Source organism: Zootoca vivipara, chromosome 9, assembly GCF_963506605.1.
Source record: "Zootoca vivipara chromosome 9, rZooViv1.1, whole genome shotgun sequence".
Taxonomy (NCBI): domain Eukaryota; kingdom Metazoa; phylum Chordata; class Lepidosauria; order Squamata; family Lacertidae; genus Zootoca; species Zootoca vivipara.
Genome location: NC_083284.1, coordinates 29,284,148 through 29,307,529, shown reverse-complemented (window position 1 = coordinate 29,307,529; position 23,382 = coordinate 29,284,148). Strand labels below are relative to the sequence as shown.

At 40.7% G+C, this 23,382-nt stretch overlaps 1 protein-coding gene across 3 annotated transcripts in view; it reads right to left on the bottom strand.

Moving 5' to 3' along the window:
• Window positions 1–23,382, bottom strand: part of AFG2A (AFG2 AAA ATPase homolog A) — a 153,154-nt gene that overhangs the window by 127,800 nt on the left and 1,972 nt on the right. For all 3 annotated transcript variants that reach the window (XR_009558125.1, XM_060278576.1, XM_035112917.2), the window contains exons 2-12: window positions 22,360–22,484; window positions 20,272–20,429; window positions 19,245–19,303; window positions 17,745–18,386; window positions 15,807–15,936; window positions 15,454–15,510; window positions 14,657–14,780; window positions 13,997–14,252; window positions 4,519–4,673; window positions 3,273–3,482; window positions 217–270 (exon numbers count right to left, since the gene is read on the bottom strand). Coding sequence is in view for 2 of the 3 variants with exons in the window: in XM_060278576.1 (XP_060134559.1) it covers window positions 217–270; window positions 3,273–3,482; window positions 4,519–4,673; window positions 13,997–14,252; window positions 14,657–14,780; window positions 15,454–15,510; window positions 15,807–15,936; window positions 17,745–18,386; window positions 19,245–19,303; window positions 20,272–20,429; window positions 22,360–22,484 (1,970 nt within the window). In the remaining variant the exon portion in view is untranslated. The remainder of the gene's footprint in view (window positions 1–216; window positions 271–3,272; window positions 3,483–4,518; window positions 4,674–13,996; window positions 14,253–14,656; window positions 14,781–15,453; window positions 15,511–15,806; window positions 15,937–17,744; window positions 18,387–19,244; window positions 19,304–20,271; window positions 20,430–22,359; window positions 22,485–23,382) is intronic.

Sequence of the window (23,382 nt, the reverse complement as noted above, 5' to 3'; positions counted from 1 at the left end):
AAATACGTACACAAGCTGACTTCATCATATCAACCGTATGGTAGTACGCAGTGAAGACTGCTACAATTCAAAGCCTGTGAAAAGTAGTTACTGCAAAGCAATGACTGCATGATGCAACAAAAAACTGACTATAATGTAGCAAAACAGACAGGAAGTAGTATTATACATCCCTGTACACGTGCATTTAAAATTCTAGTTAAATTAATAACACCTTACCTCTCTGACTGCACGTTCAGATTCTCCAACGTATTTGTTCAACAATTCAGGGCCCTGCAGGAAAAGAGTCACATACATTTTCCTTATGCCATACACAGCTTTAAAGAAATCTGTCACGCCACATAGAATTCGACCTTGAAGAACTTTTGAATATCTACTTAATCAGAGACAAACCCTATAATACAGGATCTTCCAAGGAGACCCTGCTGGATGTTCCATGATTAGCAAGGCCACTGGCTTCTGGGTTGCATGGCGCCACACACAAGCTCCCTCAATCCTGATGACTAGTGACTGCCACTTGCGTGACCACATGGAAACGGGTCTTCTCAGTGATAGCACCCACCCCCTGGAACGCCCCTACCTTCAGTAAATTAATGAGTCAGAGGCAGTAATGGCCTTCCTTTTTTTTGAAATCATTTTTATTTGATTTTACAAATATAAATTTATAAGCATACCAAATACACATCCATATAGAGAGATTACTCTGAATCTCGAGACACAGAGATGCAGACAGTAATGACCTTCCAATGCCTCTTAAAAAATATACATGTTTACCCAACCTTTCCTGGACTCTGACTCTTAATTTTTAATTTTCCTGTTTTGTGCATGGCTGCTTTAATGTGAAATGCAGTTGCATTTTGTTTTTATCAAGCTTTCAGGAGACTTTATTAAAATGTTGTTGCATTTTTATTATTTTTATGTAAACCACTAAGAGATTATATTAAGTAGTGCAACATTTGAAATAAATCATTGTGACTGTGGAAGCGAGGAATGAAACACCAACTCAGGTCTGCATTTTTGGTGCAGCTCATTGGATAGCTAAAGCTACATGCCCTATTCCTGTTCTCTTGCACTCTGCTTAATAAATGAGTTGGCAGCATGTAGTTCAATATGTGCTAAATTTTTAAGTCTATTACTCAATCAGCACAGATCATAGAGTGACATTTCGTACTTCTGCTTACTAAACAATAGCTAAAGGAGGATCTGCCAAAAAAAAAAACCTCATCAGAACACTAACCAGTTTTCTTCTGGGGATTCAGTGATAGTTGCTCATGAAGCAGAGCAGCAAGATTTCCAAGCCTCATTAATCTATTTTAACTGCTGCAGCCAGGAGGAAGGAGAAAAACGGCGGAGGAAATTTCAACTGGAAAATATTTTGACGTACTTGACCCAGATGACAAACCAAACTTAAGCACATGTCAAGGGCAGAGAGCCACAGAAAGGCATCCGAAGAAGGATACAGGACATTAGAAAATGCCAAGATGAAGTCAGAACTCTGACAACATTGTATATTTTTGTAATTATTGCTAATCGGAAAAAAGGAGAAGCTAACACTGAAAGGATCTTATTTAAAACAGAAAATAAGACACCAAGAACATTTTCTACCAAAAAACCCCTTCCACCGCAATTGGACACATTTACTAAATACAAATAATACGTTGGAGTCGCTGGCTCTCTTCTGCCTGCATAAATGTTGTTCTTGCTCTTTTGAGGCACTACAAGTTTTGCCAGCTAGTTTCTAAAGTATTCTTAAAATCCAGAGAGTGCTAGATCATTTGGCACTCCTGTACATTTAGAACATTAGAAAGGCCTAATTATTTAACACTTCTCTTTTATGGATTGTTAGCCCGAGGTCAAGCAACACATTACACACAGTTTTCATATCTTGTAACTTGTTTTTAAACAAAAGCAGTTTGGCAGTGGGTGTTCTTGGATGGAGAAATAGCAAAGGAGTGCTTTCACCTTCTTCCTGTGCACTGTTTTTTCCACCCCAACTCCCTGCCTCCCAACCAACTGCCAAGGTTTCCAATTATCTTTACACCCCATATGCACCTGGAATCCTATCAGAGGAGGAAAAACAGGGCGAATTCCAGCAGAAAAGTAGAGGACAGGAAAGGGTTGAGGATCCTCCCCACTTCTTTGCACAAAAACACTTGCTTATAAAAACTGGCAATTAATGGGTTGTTACTCAGATTTGCACGTAGCCTAGTATAACCTATGAGTGGAAATGATTAATCCCATCTAAGAACACAAGACCTCTGCTGGTTCAGACTGAAGCCGTATCTAGTCCAGCATCTTGTCCTCCTAGTGGACAACCATTAGTCTACATGAAGTCACAAGCACAACAGAACTCTGCACCACTCCTGTTCCCCAGCAACTGGGGGGCATCCATTGACAGCCTCAACCTCCATGAATCTGTATAATCCCCGTTTAAAGCCACGCAGCCATGTGGGCTGCCATCCCTACATCTTGTTTGTAGCCAGTTCTACAGTCTAACTATGTGCTGCAGGCATCCCCAAACTTCAGCCCTCCCGATGTTTTGGACTACAATTCCCATCTTCCCCGACCACTGGTCCTGTTAGCTAGGGATCATGGGAGTTGTAGGCCAAAACATCTGGAGGGCCGCAGTTTGGGGATGCCTGATGTACTGTGTAAAATAGTTAAAGGGGGACGAAGTCAAGTTTCTGCAATTATAGTCAACATGTCATCTCATTTAATTAAGTACATAAATCAGTTTTTAGCTTACTGTACTGCTAATTTTAATTATTAGTTGAATGTTTTAAATAGCTGTTTTAAACAGCCTTTACTGATAGCTTTACAGCTTCTGTGAGATGCCTTGAGGTTTTTTTTCTTCACAATCAAATGGTATAATAAATTTTGTGAAATAAAATAAATTAATAAACAATCGAAGGCTGTTCACACACCGAGTTGATGTATTCAACTATGTTCTCATCAGAGCAGACCCACGAAAATTAACGGACCTAAATTAGTCATGCCCATTCATTTCAATAGGTCTACTCTGAATAGAAGGAACACTGGATACAAGTATTGCTTCGGAGTGCATCATTTAAACAGGAAGGTGCAAGTGACTTGCTTTTCTTTGCCCAAAGTAGGACAAAGGAGGGGTGCCATGTGTTTCCAATGCAGAAAGAGCTCCCCCATCTCACTTCAGACACAGGCCAACACAAAGTTACCAAGAAGTGCTGGTATATCATCATTCCTTGTTCCACACACATCCTATAATGTCCTGCCTTAAGACTAGAATTGCCATTTACCTTCACTGCCAAGAAATTCAGCCCACTTTCATGGGCCAGTGCCTTTGCAATCATGGTTTTTGAGCACCCTGGAGGTCCATAAAGTAATACTCCCTTTGGTGGCTGAATCCCCATTCGAATGAAAGACTCGGGATGCTTCAGCGGCCATTCCACCGCTTGTTTCAATTTCAGTTTGACATCTTCTAGCCCTCCTATGTCTGACCAGGATACCTGTAAAACAAACAAACCTGTCATGAATCAGGAGGAAGTTGGGGCATTTTTTTTTAGAGTACCAGAATAGAAGTATTCCACTCTCACTCTCTCTCTCTCTCTCTCTCTCTCTCTCTCTCTCTCTCTCTCTCTCTCTCTCACACACACACACACACACACACACACACAAATAGTAGCTGTTACAAATACACACATGATTTAAAATCACATTCTACCAGTGCTGCACTAAAAGGCTTCCACTGTATTTAAAGAGATGATGGGGGAATATGGCTTGATGCCTTAAAGCTGCTCAAAACTCAAAACTATTTTTGCACTGTTGGGTGGAAAGCAGACATAACTGAGAGAAAGAAGGGAGGTGCTAACTGGTTAGGAGTTCAGGATGGACATGGTTGATCTGAATAACACGAGGTGAACTTTTAAAATACGGTAACTAGACTCAGGTAGGTAGCCGTGTTGGACTGACGCAGACAAAATAAATAAATAAATGTAAAAAATTGTCCAGTAGCACCTTAGAGACCAACTAAGTTTGTTCCGGGTATAAGCTTTTGTGTGCATGCACACTTCGCAACGGGAGCTCACCCCGTTGCGGGGATTTGAACCACTGATTGGCAAGCCCAAGAGGCAGGCACTTACCAGAGCACTGCTGCCATTGCTACGTCAGCCTGTCATGGAAAACTAATATCAGCATCTGTGAGAAGCCACATCAAACCTGGAGCCAACCCTAAAATTAACAGCCAACCAGGGCAGAAGAATCCTGAGGTAAAAATGGCTTTGCAGCAGCAATAAATCTCTGCCCTTCGTCAGTAGATCTCAGGGCAGTTCACAATGCAGAATTGCAACATTAAAAACCACAAAATACATAATAAACTCAAGAACAACAACAAACCAATAACACCCCCCCTCCCACAACACATGTAAAAGGGCATCGGGTGTCTCCCTTGAGCTACTATTGTCATCAGGCGGTGACTGCTATCAAGTATGTGGCTTTCCTATGTTTGAAAAATTATTTAAGAATATTGTACTGGGCAAAACTTACTTTTGGTACATCAACTGCCACTTCTCTCATGGCACTGGGCCTGACATTGTTCATTGCCTGCAGGAAGTCGCTGCGAGTAATCATCACTGATCCAGACACATCCTCATCCAAGAGGTTTGCTTTCTCCCCAAGTACTCTCCGTAAAGCATACAAGCCTGTACAAGGCACAGAATATGAAAACACGGCATCATATTATCGTTCCCCACAAATATATTGCGTGCCACGTATGGCATAAAATAAATACACCTAGGGATAAAGAGAATTCATTTGAAGTAATCAAGCAGGGAAAGAATATGACAAGTTTACTATATCTCAATAATATAAAATTACATTCATATGAGAGAATTGTTCCTCTGTGGGACGAAAACATTAAGGAGGAAACAGATGAATACTGGCAGAATTTCTTAAAGATCTTGTAAGCTGGGCCCTGTAAAAAAAAAACACACACACACACAGCCTCATATCAGCCTTTGCTCACAAGCTCACATAGTAAAGGGAGAGAGAGAGAATATATGTGGGGCAACTGGTAATATTTTGACTTGGTAAGGCGGCAAATTTAAACCTTGCTGTTTTCATCGTAATAGGATTTGCATAGCATTTATTTAGAAAAAGTGCCACTGTCACCTCTTTTAAAAAACAAAACAAAAACAAACTTCAATTATTCATTGCACAGCTATGGGCAATGGAAGAATCTCCATGTAAGATGGCCCAAGTATGATTTTCAGAAAAATATTAGCTCCATACCTCTTATGGAGCCATGCCACATAACGTTAAGTGTTTGAATTCATGTGTTGATTATGCCTACACAAGCATTGGGGGGTGGGTGGGAGCTAAACAAACACAAACCTATAAAATGTGGGAACACACATCTAGTTGCATGTGATTTTCCTGCCGTCAAAAATCGATATAACTTTTTTTATTATCCGAAACATTTACTGCTCTAAATTAAAAGAACAAAATTCACGAAGTAATAGACAAAAAATGATTGCTTCAGTTGAAGTACATATCAAAACATAATTTGCAATGTATGGTTTGGTCCTGAAAATGTGTAATAATAATCTCTGCGCACATGCAGAGTATATCAAACTAGCAAGTAATCATAATCAAGTCTCTTATGTCTGGAAGGAGCTGGAGGGAAAGAAGAGAAGTCAAACAGGCATCATTAGATGTCGCTCTTAATATGGAACATTCAACAATATGCCATATGAACTGTTAACTGCAAAATACACCAATGCCCTTTAGCCTCTAGCGTTGTCATGCATTTTCTTCATATAAAGCAATATATTATTTTCAAATTAAATATACTGTAATGTGGTTATACTGTAATGTGCTGTTCCTAGGTTCAAGCACACCAACGCTTCCAAATAAAATAATAAACCAGTTATTTCACTGAGAAAGTTAGCCCGTGCATATCCTAGATTTTTGTTAGAGATAATGTACCACATTGTAAGAGAATTTAAAAGGTAATCTGTTTGTTTGAAGAAGCAAAATATTTACTTGTGATCAAAAATAATGACCTCTTTTGGTCTTCATCAAGTATACCCTCCTTATTTCCAACCCAAAACCTTTCAATAAAATATGGTATGCAGAAAAGTAGCATTTAACAACTTGTCCCATTTCCCATTACATGACGTATCTTTAAAAAGGAGTTCTTGTTTTTTATCTGTAACTACTCCATTAAAAAATATCCAGGAAAAACACAGTTCCTATTAAGCACCGTCACTGCAAGGGTCAAGCAAGAACTCTGCCTTCCCCTGTTGTCGTAGTTTTACAAATCAGCAATAAAGAATTGCAATCTTAAAACAGAAAAAAAGATAAGCAATGACAGAACTGTCCAAAATAAAGCTTGAATCCATTAAGCGTCCTAATGATTAAGATATGGGTGCGCACACACCATGCTACAGGTCAGCCTTTAATTGAAAGAATATTTTACAATAAAGGAATAATGAAAGACAGATTGAAAGCAAGACCTCGGTTCTTCCTGTTTCCTCTTGTTAGCATCATTTGTTCCTGCCCTCCCCGCTGATCCTTGACCCTAGAAATTGGTTGCATTATGGCCAGGAAAGGATAAAGTCAGTACCTTGCCAGGAAGATAAATATATAACCCTTTCCTTAAAGGCACGTTAAAAAAGAAAAAAAAGACGTCCAGATTAGGCTTCTAATTTGTAAGATTGCACAAGCCCTGAGTAATGAACTCAAAACACACGTTTTGTTTAAACTGCAGCCCAGAAAATAGTGAACATCTGGCCAACACAAACGAGGTTTTTCAGATAGGGTTTGTTGGAGCACGTTTTGGATCAGATGCATCCTTTACCTTCTATTGTAAGTTGGCTTTGAGCACATACGGTACTTATGTATCAGATGGCACCTATTTCCAGTGGCTTAGTAAACAATCATGTTCTCTTACCACCAACTAATTATTTGACCTCTCTTGCAACTCTTATTCAAAACAAGTAATCATTCTGAAAGAAGAGACTACCTAAACAAAACAAAAATATCTACAGCATTTGCTTTAAGGCGTTTTTTGTTTTTGTTTTAATGTGCTTCATGTAGCCTTTGTAAAAGCAAATCGCTGCCAGTTGCTGCATTTACCCACATTCTTCCACTTGTGTGACCTGCAACAAAATGTTGCAGCGTGAAATATTCTTGGTGTCCTCCATGACACTCCATTGCACAGTCAACATTCCATAGCTACTAAATACTTTCAGGTCTCACTGGTTGTTTGGGGGGGAGGGTTCTGTGCCCCCTTACCCACATGCCCAGTTTACATTTTTATATACAGTATATAGATATTTCCTATTTCTGCAAACTATCAAGTTATTGATACCTCCCTCTTGTGCATGGGTGAAGCCATTTTGGTTACATAAGTAACACTCCCAAGCCTAAACATCAGAAATAGACGAATGACCTAAAATTATTGCTACCTAGCAAGAGTGGAAGGCTTTAACGGTGTAGCATAAGAGACCCTTGTGCCATCACCGCTCCTAAGACAGCACCCAAATGACAACGGGGCCAGAGGCACCTCATGTTGGAGATGTTTTGCCTGCTAAAATATGAGAGAGAGCCCCCCCCTGTCAGTTATGGCACCCCAACTAGCTCTTGAGAATACACTTATCTGGACAAATATCCCCCTGATCTCCTGTTTTAATTAACTGTTATGTTGTTTTGATGAGATTGTTTATTGTAGATTGTTTAGTTGTGGGTGGATGCTTATTTTTTATCTTTTGATGAATTGTTTATTGTGTATTTTAATTATGCGTGACTATATTCTTTATCATCTGTTTTTTTACTTGTAAACCACTTACAGGACACTTTGAAAAGGAACATATTAATTAAATACCGTATTGGCCTGAATATAAGCCACAACCAAATATAAGTCACTCCCTTAAAATTCCGCAGGCACTCACACCCGTTCCATTTTACCGTATGTCTGTTTCAGCAGCAATATCGTAAAAGCCAATTTCTATTTAAGTTTAAGCCGCACTTTAAATTTTCACGGTCAGAATTGGGGGGGGGGAGTGAGGCTTATATTCAGGCCAATATGGTAATCAACAACAACAACAACAATCGTTTCTAACCATCCCCTTTTTTTAAAAGAATGATCCCACAATTTGACTAAAATGGTGGGGAGTAAAATGTGGTGCTTCAGAATTGCGTATCAGAACCCCTTATAAGTCATACATTCTAAACTCATAAAGAATCTTGCTGGATCAGATCAATGGCTCAACTAGCCCAGCATCCTATTCTTATGGCGGCTGACCAGGAACGATAGGAAGCCCACAACCAAGACCTGAACACAACAGCAAGAACCACATCACGGCATTCACCACCTACAAAACAAGAAAAGGGGAAGCCTACTTTGTCAGGCATATGCCACCAAGGGAGAAGCACGGGATTCAGGAATTTGGTAGTGAGGAATATCTCCTGAGTATTAACATGAATGGTTAGGTGCCTGAAAATTGTTCTCTTTTATTTATCAACATCAGATGAACCTTCGAAATTACAAATCTGTAATTCAGATTTAACAGAAGACAGAAAACTCAGCAGGATCTTCTAGCCTGGCCATCTATTCTGCTCTAACATTCTATTAGTTCAAATATCTGTATCCAAAATGGCATACAACAATAGCATTTTAAACCACACAAACAAGGGAAGGGGTTGTCAAACTTCTTCCCCCTAAACAATATGAATTTTTTATTATTAAATTAAATTTGCATATCTGAATATCTCAGGGCAGTTCACAGCAAAAAAAAACAACACAAACTGAGAATACAAAATGCGTAATAAAAGCAAAACAATACCCCCCTCCCAAAAACACATTTAGAATGTTAATCAGCCCAACACCTGGTTGAAGAGAAACATTTTCACCTGGCACCTAAAGATATGTATCAAAGCAGCCTGGAAAGGCTCCCTGGGGAGTGCATTCCAAAAATGGGGAGCCACTGCAGAAAAGGCCCATTCTCATGGTGCCACCATCCTCCAGACCTCTCGTGGAGGAGGCACACAAAATTAGAGTTGTTCCTAGAGAATTCTGTGTATAAAAATGAACTTGGAAATGTTGGCTATATTGACTTGTTATAGAAATGTCAGAATTACAAACCCATTGAATGAGAGCATGCCATGCGCCACCCCCTGGGTTCCAGGTTCATTTCCTACCTTCTCAATGAAGGCACTTCAGGTAACGGGGATTAGAGCTATAAGCAAATACTACCCTATAGTGGGGCAGAGCATAGGAAGATGAATGTTAGGCAGTGTGGTTCATTTTATGTATGATCTCTAAAGGCATGAAACATAAGTATTCCTTGTCTATATGCCAAGTTTATTAAGTAAAAGCCTGTTGAGAATGTGTGCATTACTCACGACATTTTAAACACGGGGAAGGGATGTGTGTAATGTTACGAATTAGCTGTGAAAGCAATACAAGATTTATCCTGTTCATACAAGTATAACCCTCAGGTCCTTTGCAACCTATACACTGCAGGTTCACTTGGCTAAACTGCTACATGGAGGCACATGTAATTTACAGTCCTTCATGAACAACCTAGAATTTGCTGAAACATGCCTGTTGGCCTAAACAGATGTTATGGCAAGGCATAGAAGGGGAAAGCAGATTAATTTCAATTCCAAGAGTTTTATTACACAGGAATTCTTTTCCACAACGATGACTGTACACACTTGCTTTATTTGCCAAGGCAGAGTGTCAGGAGAATTATTATTCTCAAGTCTAAAACTATTCACAGCTGGAAATAATTGTAGTGAGAAGAACCAATTCATTAACAGAACACTAGTTCTAAAAGTTACCTAAATAAAAATTAGATTTAGACTTAATATATAAAAGTGCAATTTTCTCATTCAGTGGGTTTGTAATTATGATAGAAAGTATTCTTATAAAAGGCCAGCCACATAACTTTCCCCCGCAGGAGGATTTTGACAAACCTGTCAATCACCTGACATCATAACATCATCAGGTGACTGATGACTGTCAAAAGTCCCCTTCTGCAGAACTTCTGAAATGCCAGACAACCAGCTGGCCGTCAGGAATTTCAGAAGAACTATACAAAGCGCTTCTCGCAGAAAGCTAACTGACAGGGGCAGATATGAAGAGGGAAAAAGTTATCAGCCAAGATTCAAACAAACATGACTCAAAATATATAATTAGATGTGTGTGAGTCTAATTAAATACAACATTTGAAAACATATGTGGAACAAATGAATGAAATGGAGAGTCGAGAGTTCCACTGAGGAGCTTATATTGACTAGCAAAGTATATTTAGCATTGCAGCCCAAGTTTGACTTCCCTTAGTTCCATCACAGTGTTCATTTAAGAACAGGAAACAAAGGGTTGGGGGGATTGTTTCTGGATGAAAGTAGAAGATCAGCATGTTCCATCTTGTTTTACACATGTTCCCTCAAGCATCAACATCCAGATGTAACTACTTCTACATGAAAGCAATTACTCCGAACCGATGTTCTTAAAAATAACCCACAAGCATATGTTACAGCTTTGGTCAACAAAAGCCATTATGCCTTGCATGTGGACACACAGGCAGTGGTGTATCAGGATGTTACCTCCTAGGAGAGAGAGAGAGAGAAGTCAATTCTTCACTTCATTTTCAAGATTTAGCAGGTCTTTGCCAGACTGCGAACAGACCACCAATACTTTGTAGAAGTCATTTCTATGCTTGTGGTTTTAAGTTTACTTGCAAGTTATGCAAGCACTCATGTTCCTTGCAGCCAGGATGAAGATTTATAAACATCATGAAGGACAAAAAAATTATCTTTTAAGCCCACCCCAAGTAATTGCCTAGAAACAACTTGGCAGCTTCCAGAAATACTTACCGGTACTTTCAAGGGTCTAAAACTTGTTTTGTGCTTGTTTACTTATAAGTTAAGACCTACAAAGCTCAGTGGGACTGGCTACCCAGTGAGGCTGCCTAGGATTTTAACCTTGGGGGGATCTACACTCATGGTTTTTAACATTAAGGGGGAGGGTTAAGGAATGGTTTTGATAACATATATGGACACATAACATCCTAGTTTTAACGTTCATAATACAGTACATCATTAAAATGTGACACCAGAGGGCGCTGCAGAGCAACCAGCAGCAGGAAGACAGCATTTTGATGGGGATAAAACAGGATAAAAAACACAGGGGCATAGGGAGGGAGGGGCAATAGGGGCGCCCCGCCCCGGGCAGCGCGATCCTAAGGGCACCATCGCGGCTGCTTTCCCCACCCACACTGGGCGCCCCGCCCCCAGAACGCATGCCACACAGAATGTGCATCACACCCCCAGAATGTGCACCAGCCCCACCCCCGCCTGCTCTCCGCCCCCGGTGCCGGAGCATGAAGCTCCGCCACTGAAAAAATACTTTAATTTACAAGCAGGCCCTGTGATGTTTTAGAATGACATATCTACTATTGGTCAATTAATGTTGAACAGGTCGGTATAGATCCAGCCCTTGATTTCCGTTTTAAAATTTCTACGTCTTAAAATAAGGGAAACAGGGTCACTATTTAAATCATGTGCAATTCCTTTCAGCATTTGAATCTGTAACTTTTTAAGAAGTCTGCACAGTGTAGCCAACAATATCTTTTAAGATAAGCGTTAGCATTTTTCAAGCCAGCCTTTCCATTCACTGTAAACAAGATGACCCTTCTCAGTTCCTGAAAAATAAATTTACATTCATAATCAATCCTGCCTGAAACTTACAGGCAGCCTTAGAAGGATAAATTTATAAGGAATTGCTATATCTGGAAGCCTATGTTGCTAGGCACTTTATAACATTCAGCACTGTTTATTCCACTTACATCCTCATTGCCCAGTTAACATGCCATTTGTTATGCTGTTTTTGAAATACAGCGGAGGTCTCCCTTTGTATCATTATAAAGATTTAGAGAAATAAAACTCTCATCAGCTTCTACCAGAATGGCCAGTGGTCAGGGATGAAGGGTGTTGTAGCCCAAGAACATCTAGAGGGCACCGTGTTGGGTACCGCTTCCTAAGAAGAGCATAGACATATTTCTACATAGTGGTGGCAACCATTTAGACAGTAAAAATCAGAGCACTCTGTGCCGCATTCTGAAAATATTCCAACCCATTAACTTTTCAGACTTTTCAGAACAAGTCAAAAAAGAAAACGGTGGAAAGCTAGGAAACAATTAATTCCAAGAATATTCTCCCATAATGCTGTTTTGTGGACTACCCATCATTTAAAAAAACAAACCCAAGCCTAAGAAAGGAAACAGCATTCTTTTTAGGTAAGGATATAATCTCAATCTTTTGGAATACTTGCCTTTCAACAATAGATTGTACTCAAGGCGTTCAGAGCTCAGAGAAATGCTTTGGAGAAGAGAATACTCTGTTTATGGTGAGACATGCTTCCTGTAAAGGACCCAGAAAATTAAGTTTCCCAGAGGGCAATGGCATAAGGTAGAAGAGGTAGAGGAAATGTCTTCATTGACAGTACAGTATGTTTCCTTGCAATGCACAAGTTTTCATTCAGTAAAAGATTTTATTTGGGCATGGTTTACTGTAGTCTTGCCTTTTACAGGGATTTAAGGGGGGGCTACAGAATCAGGGGGGGTGCAATTAAGTGAAAGTGAGCTATTCCTGTCCCAAAAGGCCAAGTAAGGGAGCATCAACAAAAATTATACCTGGATACAAAACCACTGCAGTGGTATATATAAACAGCTCTTATCAATCTTATGGATACAAATGGTGAGAAGGATTTTGTATAGAGGGAAGCTCATTTTATTTAAAGAAAAAACGTTTTGGTTTTTTTAAGACATTATACTGAGATATATCATCACCTAGTTATGCAGACAATGATGCTTTGCTCCATAAATTTTATATTATAAAGCAAATCTGGACAACTCTATCCAATGACTAAACTGGTTTTTGATGGAAGCGTATTTTACCCTTGTGAGATTTCAAAAGAAAGAAGAGCACTTTCATGAAGAAAACATTCTACAACAAGCTCTATTAAGAAACTTTACCATATGTAAAAAAAAATTAAAAATGGCAGGAGACTTCATATTCTATAACAGAATACACCAATAGCCTAGGTTTACAAAACAGTGAAGCAAGCTGTACCTACTTACAATTATTTAAGGTTCTTTGTTATTGTAGACTCTTAAATCTAAAGAATCTGTTCACTGTCGCAGAGTTGTAAGCAATTTCTTTCAGCTAGTGGATGTGTTTAGATTGGTTGAAACCATTCTCCCACCACTAGATGTCGCCCCAGTATAACAACTGATGAAGAAAGCTCACAACAGAAGGGCTCGCTTTTTAATACCATTTACTTTGCAAATATGCCACTGAAATTATTGAAGTTATTGCCATTTGTAATAAAATACTGTTCACTTTACACAAAATAAGCAGTGAAATCTTATGCACATTCAATCTGAAGTCAGTTCCACTGAGCTCAATGCGACTTACTCCTAATTTTCTCATTCAGTTATCTATAAGCTTACACACTCTTCAAATCAGCATAGTACTGTAGTGCCCAAAATAAATATAGCCACACCTATTTTTCTATTTGTAGCACAGGTTTACCCTAGCAGTCGGCTGGACAGAAAACACCATGCTCAGAAAAGTCACCTGAATTAAATGTCCCCTAAACAGAATTCAAATGTTAAGAAGGTTGTCAATCATTTTTTTAGTAGATGATCTGCTGTTTAAACAATCAGTTAAATTTAAATACACTTGCAAAAACCAGACAACAAATGCCTTTTTTGCAATATTAAGGAAGTATGAGCAAATGCACAATTGAACAAAGTTTACATTCCTTAAAAGTAAAGGTCATATTTAATATATAGTATTTTTTCCCACTGGCTATTAAACACAACCAAAATGACCTCAACAATGAATAATGAACAACCGTTCCTTCTTTTCAGCCCTGCTTATTAAAATTTGTCTTCACTGACAAGAACCACACACTTATTCAGTTATTGATATAGAAGTGTTTATAGCTCACCTGCTTCTTTGCACACTGCAGCTAGGTCTGCTCCTACATATCCATGGGTGCTGTCAGCCAACTGAACCAGCTCTGTTGCTGTCAGTGAATGAGGAACTTTGTTAAGAAGCTTATTGAAAATGTCCAGTCGGTCCTGAGCGTTGGGAACCCCAATTTCTATCTCCTTATCAAAGCGGCCAGGTCTGCGTAGGGCTGAATCCAAAGCATGGGGACGATTCGTGGCTCCAAGTACTAAGAGTTGCCCTTCATTGCCCTCCTGAATGACCAACACAAAACAGGTTCACTGTAATTCAAGAACAATGCTGTGCTTTGGGATTGGAGATTGAGGTTTATATCTCCACTCAACCATGAGACTTGCTGTCTTTAAGCAAAGTCTCTCCGGCTAAGGCTGAAATTCTATGCATGCTATCTTGGAACTAAGCACAACTGAATGCAGTGCTTTTCACACTATTTACAGAATGCCATTACCTTATAACAATTACAGATGAGGACACATAGGAAGATTTATGAGCCCAATCCCAGTGAAAAGAGGCCTTATTTCTGTAATATGGAAATTTACCAACTCATCGCCAAAGAATTCCACAGGAAGGTAAGTTGTATGAACACAACCATTTTTTCAGGCCCACCAAAGAGCCAGTAACTCCATCGTAGTTGACTTACTGATCCAATGCCATCCATCAGTGTCAATAAGGATGCTACAATTCTCTTCTCAACTTCATTCTGTGCCCCTTCTCTCTTAGGGCAGAGTGCATCGATTTCATCAATAAATATGATGGATGGGCAGCTGAAAAGGAAATAATGGAAAGCAACACATCTCTTGAAACAGGCACATTAGGAAGACACAGCCAGATAGATCTCATCAACTTAAGCACTGAAATGGTTATTGAAATTCTGCATCGGCTAGTTTAAAACAATCCTGGTCTAAAAATACAGTCTGAGGCATTGCTTAACACCTGAACAAAGAGGATTCGGGTATTTTTAACTCCTCTAGTACACAGTCTTATGCAACAATAGTGGGGAACGTCAGGCCCAGGGTGTGTGGCATGTGGCCCTCTGTGACTCTCTATCTGGCCCCTGGGGTATGTGGTCCTTCTTCTGGCCACACTTCCTCTCCCCTTAGGCCATGCCCCTAATCAGCCTAACTGTGAACCCTCCTTGAGTGTTTCTGCCTGGCTGGAATGTATTCTTGGGCTCTGATAATGCCCCTTCACTGCCTGGAGAGTGGTGTGTGAGAGTGTGTAGAAATTCACCTAGTGCACAAAGGTAACATTCACCTGCTTTGTTCTGCTTTTGCCTCCGGCCCTGGTCACCAGACAAAATTTTACAAGCCTCTAAGAATTCACAGGCTGTAACAGAGACTCTGGGGCTCGTACCAGGAATCTCATGTCCTGGGCTTGGAAGCTAACAAACTGAACTATTTAGAATAAAATAACTTCCCCCCAAGAGCACAGGCATACCGTGAGGAAGCTTCGGCAAATATCTGTCGCAACTTGGCTTCACTTTCTCCGTAAAACCTGCAACAAAATCGAAAACCATTTAGCAGCTTATTTTTGTCTGTTTACAAAAACTTGGGCATTTCATCCTCGCAGTTCTCCCCACGGGCACATATACTTAAACGCTGTATAAACAGTTTCCTATAAACAGATCATTAATCATTCCTTCACTTCTCTTGACGGATGTAGAAGTGACCTATTTTCCAAAAAATACTGCCGCTCTAAAGTGGGTCTTTGTTTTGTTTTAAGCAGGTACAAAACAGCAGCTGGAGAGCAGGAAAAAGCAAAGCACGGATAAATAAATGAGGAAGACTTACTTGCTTATTATTTCTGGGCCGTTAATGGTGGAGACATGAGCCCCAACCTCATTTGCAATTGCTCTGGCTATCAGGGTCTTCCCTGTTCCTGGAGGACCATAAAGCAGCACCCCTCGTGGAGGTGGGATTCCTTTAACGAGTCAGATAGAAGAAGAAGAGATCACATTTCATGGACTGGCAGAGATTTTAAAATTAATAATGATAAGGATGCAACTACTCCTGCAGTGACAAATCTGAAAAATACCATTAACTGTATATGAAGACACTAGCATCTTGCAACTTTTTGCAATGAGATCTCTCACACGGCAATATTTCCAAGTACATACAGTGGTACCTTGACTTACGAATGACTTGACAACCAAATTTTTCGACTTACGAGTGGGGCAAATGGCCGCACGCTTACAAATTTCTCGACATCCAAACAGAAACCGTGGCGGTTTTAGATAGCGTTGCTTCGACTTACCATTTTTTTCGTTTCCAATGCATTCCTATGGGAAATCGCGTTTCCAATGTCGCTTTTCAAATTAGGAATTTTTCGACCTACGAAGGTGCCTTCGGAACAGATTAAATTCGTAAGTTGAGGCACCACTGTATATCAACAGCACATTTCTATGAACAATTTTAAACAACAGCTGTACATTTGTGCCTTTTGAAAACTGTCATTTAAAAGCAGGTCTGCCTGCCTCAACTTTTAAAAACCCCTCTAAGATATCAAATCTGCTCTCTCACTATTTCTGGTACAATGGACCTTCTAGTTATGTACCGCTCTGGATATGTAACTTTCAGGTTACGAACGCGGCAAACCTGAAAGTGTATACTTCTGGGTTTCGCCCCACGCACATGCGCAGAAGCACTCTGCACACAGAAGCGCTCCATCGCACCGCACGCATGCGCAGGAGCAGCACCCCTGCCTACGGACTTTTCGGGTTGTGGACAGACCCCCGGAACAAATTTAATTTAATCTAAAAGCAAGGTTAGAGTGTTAGGGCTCCAGTCGAAAAGACAGTTCATAGAATCATAGAATTAGTAGAGTTGGAAGGGACTATGAGGGTCATCTAGTCAAACCCCCTGCAAGGCAGGAATATTTTGCCCAATGTGGGGCTAGAACCCATAACCCTGAGATTAAGAGTTTCATGCTCTACCAACTGAACTATCCCAGCTGCTAGGGAGTAAGTGCTTCGGCACACAGTGAAACTTAAACAGAAATAAAATTGCTACAACACAGCTACAATCTTATGCACACTTACTTGACAGTGATACCTGTTGAACTCAATGAGACAGGCTTCCAAGAGAACAGGGACATAGGATTGCATTGCAAATGTTCTGAACCCTTACAAGCTTCCGACAGAATGCAGCCAAAGTTCAAACTGGAGTCCCATGGATTTCAACGGGACAGAGCCAGGCACATATTTAATTCTTCTGCTGATATTGACAGTGCGGTCCTAACTCTGCCTACTCAGAATTAAGTTTTATTTACTTCCGGTGCTGGGCAAAACTTTAGTACTTACAGCCTACATATCAATGTTAGCTTACAATGCTGTACAATACAGATTTTTTTTAAAGTAAACTACAGTAAGTATAGTTTACTGAAGCCCACTGAAACCATAATAAAAACGTAATAGAAAGTGAACTGCAATCCTGATCTTACAAAATAATAAAGGTGCTAAAACACATTAATTATGACAACAAAATGCATTGGCATCCACCCACCCACCACATTCTTAAGCCAGAGAACAAACACTCTGCAAAACCATGAACAGATATTCCACTACCTTACATGCCTAAGAAGGTATAACAGAACAGCGAGTAAAATCAGTTATAGGCAGCAGCAAAAGATCTATCATCAGGGCAGAAAGAATGCTGCTCTTTGCAGGGGAAAGATATGCAAATATTTAATAGCAAGTTGTTAACAAAGCATCTAATTCACATCTATCCTACCATAACTTCTAAACAGGCCAGGCTGCTTCAAGGGAAGTTCAATCATTTCTCTTATGGTTTTTAGCTGGTTATCGAGTCCACCTATAGAACTGTAAGTAACCTTCGTTTCCAGATTACATTCTTCTGCTTCTTTAGTTCGTGATTCAACGAAACTTATCCTAGTCCTTGAAGAAATGAAGTAAAATGGCTGAGAGCTCAACGATGCTCCTGTTTGACTAGTCTGCAGTAACCCTTCATCAGGAATGCAGGCCTCACCACCTTTTAACTTGGTAGATTCAGGTGCCGGAGTGGAGGCTGCGACATGGTCACCAAATAACTGCGTCTCTGTTGAACCAGAAATCTCTTCCTCACACACCATGGTATCTATGGAAGCATTAACTGATAAACTGAGATCCACCTGCTTGCATGGAGTGCTGGTAGACGTTCCTTCTTGGCTGTCTTCAATGAGCAGTTTGTCAAGTTGCACAGATAAGTCAAAATCACTGGTATCAACTGACAATTTCTGTTCTAGCTTAGAAACGGGACTGCCCTGCATTTCCTGCAGAACCCCATCTGTTCCTTTCACCTTTGTAACCATCAGGTTGCAAGATCGGCCATAGAAAGTGATTTGCAGGAGGTTTCCTGGTAAAACCACCTTTCCATCTATAAGAAACAAAACAGGAGATCTTAAAAACATAATCCTTTACCCCCCCCCAGCTGTTCATGTTTAAAAGATACTGTGTAAATAAATGTTTCATTCCAGCTTTGGGCCAGAAATTCAGGAGAGACTCCCGCTGGAGGAAAACATTATTTCCCCTAATTCTACCTTCCCACCAGCACTGCCTTCCACTCTGTTCTATAAGACTCCCGGCCTTCCAGAACAACTTTTCAGGTACCACATGAGGAAACTGGTAAAAGCTACACCCCCCCTGCACCAAGGTTGTATAGTGGACAGAGTTCCCCCCATAGGTAGTCTAGATCAAACACAATGTCTTACTTTGGTGCAATATGTAATTTATTTCTGTATTTTTATATTAGTTTTGGCTTCTCACAGTATGTGGCTATCAGATGGAATGGTGATAATATTGTTTTTTTAATTGTATATCCTCTTGCTATTTTTCTTATTCTTCTAAATAAATAAAAGCTTTTTTAAAGAAAATCGGGGAATGGAAAAATAAAGGAAGGTGGAGGAATATAAAAATAAAAATAAAGGAATTTGAAATATAGGCAATGGTGTGGCTGAAGCGTGAAGTTTCAAATCCTCTGAATTCTCCCATTCTTTTTATTACCATTAAACCAGAGTCATGTATTGACTATTTGAAGACTCAATCCTTACCTACAGAACTTTTCACATGCTGGGTGACAATATGGGAGAAGAAAGGAAATGCAGTATTTTCTGTCACTTTTTACAATTATAAACTTTAGCACAGAATGTGTTATTTAGCATTCCAAAGAAAGAAAGAAAGAAAAGGTGATTAGAAAGGCATAATACACCAAGAACAAACAGATTAAAACCCATACCTAGATTTCTTAGGAGACTGGCAGTCAACTCATCCACATTAAGGCAAGCATCTTCGCTCCTGGAAATGTGTCAGAAAATTACAACATGGAACTATATTACCTACATCAATAATAACTGATGAATAGAAAGTTTTTGCTAAAGCAAGTGTAATTCAGGAACAGGCATCCCCAAACTGGGGCCATCCAGATGTTTTGGCCTACAACTCCCATGATCCCTAGCTAACAGGACCCAGTGGTCAGGGATTATGGGAATTGTAGTCGAAAACATCTGGAGGGCCGAAGTTTGGGGATGCCTGTTCAAGAACAACCACATGTAGCCTAGCTTAAGAAACTAACAGTACAATCATACACATCTACTCAAAAGAAAGTCTCACTGACTTTACTGTGACTTGCTCCCAGGTCAGTGAGCAGAGGACTGCAGCCTAAGGAAATTTTCTGTTTCCGTTATATATATATATATATATATATATATATATATATATATATATGGTAGTTATATCGATCTTTCTTTTGCAGAACATGGGAAATGCTGGTTCCAATCATATACTATAGGGTGGGTTCAACTTCCTGCATTCTGACTGTATGATAGGATTTGGTGCTGTCAGAAATGCAGTACCACCATGAAAGAGATGAAAAGTTGCAGAGGTGACACCAAAATGCTGCATTCCAACTCCAGTAACTCCCTTGTGTCGCCCATTAACAAAGTCACCTTGCACCCTATGCGTGTCAGGTATATTAAATCAATACGCCCAACTCTACAAATCTGCCTTCGGGAAATACCTCTTGGACCAGTTCCCACCCTACATTAAGCCATAGTTTAAAATAGACAGTGGGTTGGTCCAACTCACATGTCCCACTAGCAGACACTCATAAGAGGACTTTCACTAGTGTCATGGGGTTCCCCCTGCATGCGCCCCCCCCCCAGGTGGCTCTCGAAAGCCGGAGAAACCATAGGGAGGGGTGGTGTGTGTGTGTTCTGTCTTGGCCATTGGAAGACAGGAGAAAAATGCATATATTTTCAACATACCTCAGCTTCAAATGTACGTCCTCTGCCTGCATAACAGCACCAGTCACAGGCTCAACAATGACTGTTTCGCCAAGTCCCACTTTCAGATTTTTTTGTGTAATTCCACTTAAGCCAATTTTTCCACCAGGAAAGCCTGCAACAGGCCATGCAGTACAAACCTATCCAAAATATAACACACAGAACCAGCAATTAACAAATCTTAAACTGCTCCTCTCAATCCTCAGGGTTTTTTTTTTGGGGGGGGGGGCAGTGAGCACAGGAGAGGGACAAGCAATGGCAGAGCATCTCCCTTCCACACAAAATGTCCCAGGTTCAATCTCCAGATAGGACTGGGAATGTCCCATATGAAACCCTGGAGAGCAGCTGATAATCAAATTAGACCATCCTTAGCTACATGGAGGGACATGTAGGCACATTGTAGGGACACGGGTGGTGCTGTGGGTTAAACCACAGAGCCTAGGGCTTGCCGATCAGAAGGTCGGTGGCTCGAATCCCTGCGACGGGCTGAGCTCCCGTTGCTCGGTCCCAGCTCCTGCCAACCTAGCAGTTCGAAAGCACCTCAAAGTGCAAGTAGATAAATAGGTACCGCTACAGCGGGAAGGTAAACAGTGTTTCTGTGTGCTGCTCTGGTTCGCCAGAAGCGGCTTTGTCGTGCTGGCCACATGACCCGGAAGCTGTACGCCGGCTCCCTCGGCCAATAGAGCGAGATGAGCGCTGCAACCCCAGAGTCGGTCACGACTGGACCTAACGGTCAGGAGTCCCTTTACCTTTTAGCTACATGGACCAGTGGTGTCACTCGTTAAAAGGCAGCTTTTGACATTCAGAAGCAACATGCGAAAAGACAAGAAGCATTTGGTATATTATTCGGGTCTCTCTCTCTCTCTCGGACCAGAAGCCGTAAAGATGCAGAAACAGCACAGCGCTCCTTCCCTTACTTGTGGGTAGCAGGTGCAAGGGCTGTGCGATTCCATTCTGGATGCAATGGAAAATTGCAGTTCACCAGAAAGGCCACAACACTTCCAAGAAATTGCTTCAGAGACTGTGTTCCATCATATCTTCCCTTCCTTGCTTCTCCTCCCTGTACCATCACTTTCCACAAGCTCCAGGAAATCATAGCCCTGGAGAAAATAGCAAAGCCTTGGTTGCCTTTAGTACAGGAGAGGGCAGGATCTATTTACAAATATCTGGTAGTCTGCAATAGGCTCCTATTTGTTTAACAACAAATTCTGTGTCAATTGGTAGAACTGGCAGGATTACACATGCCACATAATGCCTGATCCACATTTGTGAGAACTCGGTTGTTTAGTGTGGCAGTACCTCAACTTTGGAACTCCCAGCCTATTGAGATCAAGCAGGTGCCTTCAATTTACCCTTTTTAGTGCCTCCTAAAACATTCTTCTTTAGACTAGCCTGCCCAGAAAGTTGAGATCCTTTTAATCTATTGTAGCGTTTTAGCTTCTGTAGGCTTGAAAGTAGGGCTGCAAATATTTTTATTTTATTTTAATGCCTTATCTTTTTGTAAACTGCTTTGAGGGGTTTTTATAATCTAGCAATGTATAGAATAGATTATAGGAAATAAATGAATAACAGCAATGACTAGACTACTGCAATCTGCTCTTCGTGGGATTTCCCTTGGGATTGTTCTGGAAGCTGCAGCTGGTGCAGAACGCTGCAGTGAGGTTTGTTTGTTTAAATTTATACACAGATTGTAAACAACAACCACCCTCAAAGTGGTTTACGAAAGTTAAAACAGTAAACTCAAGCTGACTTCTAAGATCACTTAACTCAGCCCTAGTTGATGGAAATGAAGTTCAACAACATCTGGAGGGCCAAAGGTTGCCCACACCTAGAGAACTTCATAAGTTCTGAGGACCTGATCATTTGCTTAAAAGCACCACACCCCAATATCAGAAATTTCTTTCTCAACGTAAAGCTTAGAAATCAGCCAAGCCTTCTCCCAGGAAATCCCATGGAGGGCTGTACCATGTCAAGAAACGCAGGTTTGAATTGCTTCCCACTGATTCAGCATAACCATTCTTCCACCATCACTACCGCATGCCAACAATTCAACATGAAAAGAATCATCACCTCTTGTTTTCCATTTTTACTGGTGAGCAACACTGGTCGGCCTATGCATATATTTGCCAGTTTCATGTTGTTGAGGGCCAGCTGCACAAGAGATGTTCTGTAACTTTTGGGGACTTTGTCATCTGCTAAAATGAAAGAAGAAACAATGTGTGCTGTGATTTATCATTTGTTCAAGCAACGATTTCTAGCAATGTAAACCCACCCACCCCCCAAAAGAAAAACATTACAGTGGAACCTCTGTTTACGCCTACCTCCGTTTATGAACGCCTCCGTTTACGAACGCCGCAGACCCCGAAATGTTTACATCCGGGTTCCGCGGCGCTCGGATGCGCAGAAGCGATCTTCGCACACACGCAGAAGCGTGCCTTCGGCGAGCGAACGCCTCGGCGAGCAAACTGCTCCGCAGAACGGATTGTGTTTGCAAACCGAGGTACCACTGTACTATGAGTAACCAACTGCATTGTCACAGAAATTATTGTGTCTAATTTCGTATCAGAAGTTGTTTACACTATTGGCCCTCGCAATCAGCCATAACAGAATATGAAAGTGCAAAAATGTTTATTTATGGAAATAATATCTAAAGCAATTGACCAGAAAAACTCTAGGACACCATCCTAAAAATTTCCATGCTGGATACATGGTAAGATTTTGCTACAGATGTTTGTTTTAAATAGACCTTGGCTGTGTTCCTACGAACACATGCAGAATAGCCTTGAGATTCTTGGAGGAAAGGAGGACATCAATCTGGGGGGCAGGGGGGGGGATAAGCAAACTGCCTCTCCCTCACTTGTCTCCTCTGAACCACTTTGCAGTTACCTAACTCCTATGAAGACTGACAACAGAGAATTGGATATTTATGGGTCATAGCGAGTAGAGAACTTGCATGTGGAGTTTTCCATGCACACACATCTGACACACACCAAAGTTGGGGGGGGGGGTGTTTTCAAGATTCCAATTGAAGAAAGACGCCTGCATGTCAAACCGACACATTGCAATCACCGCATAAACTTGTGTCGGAGGCAA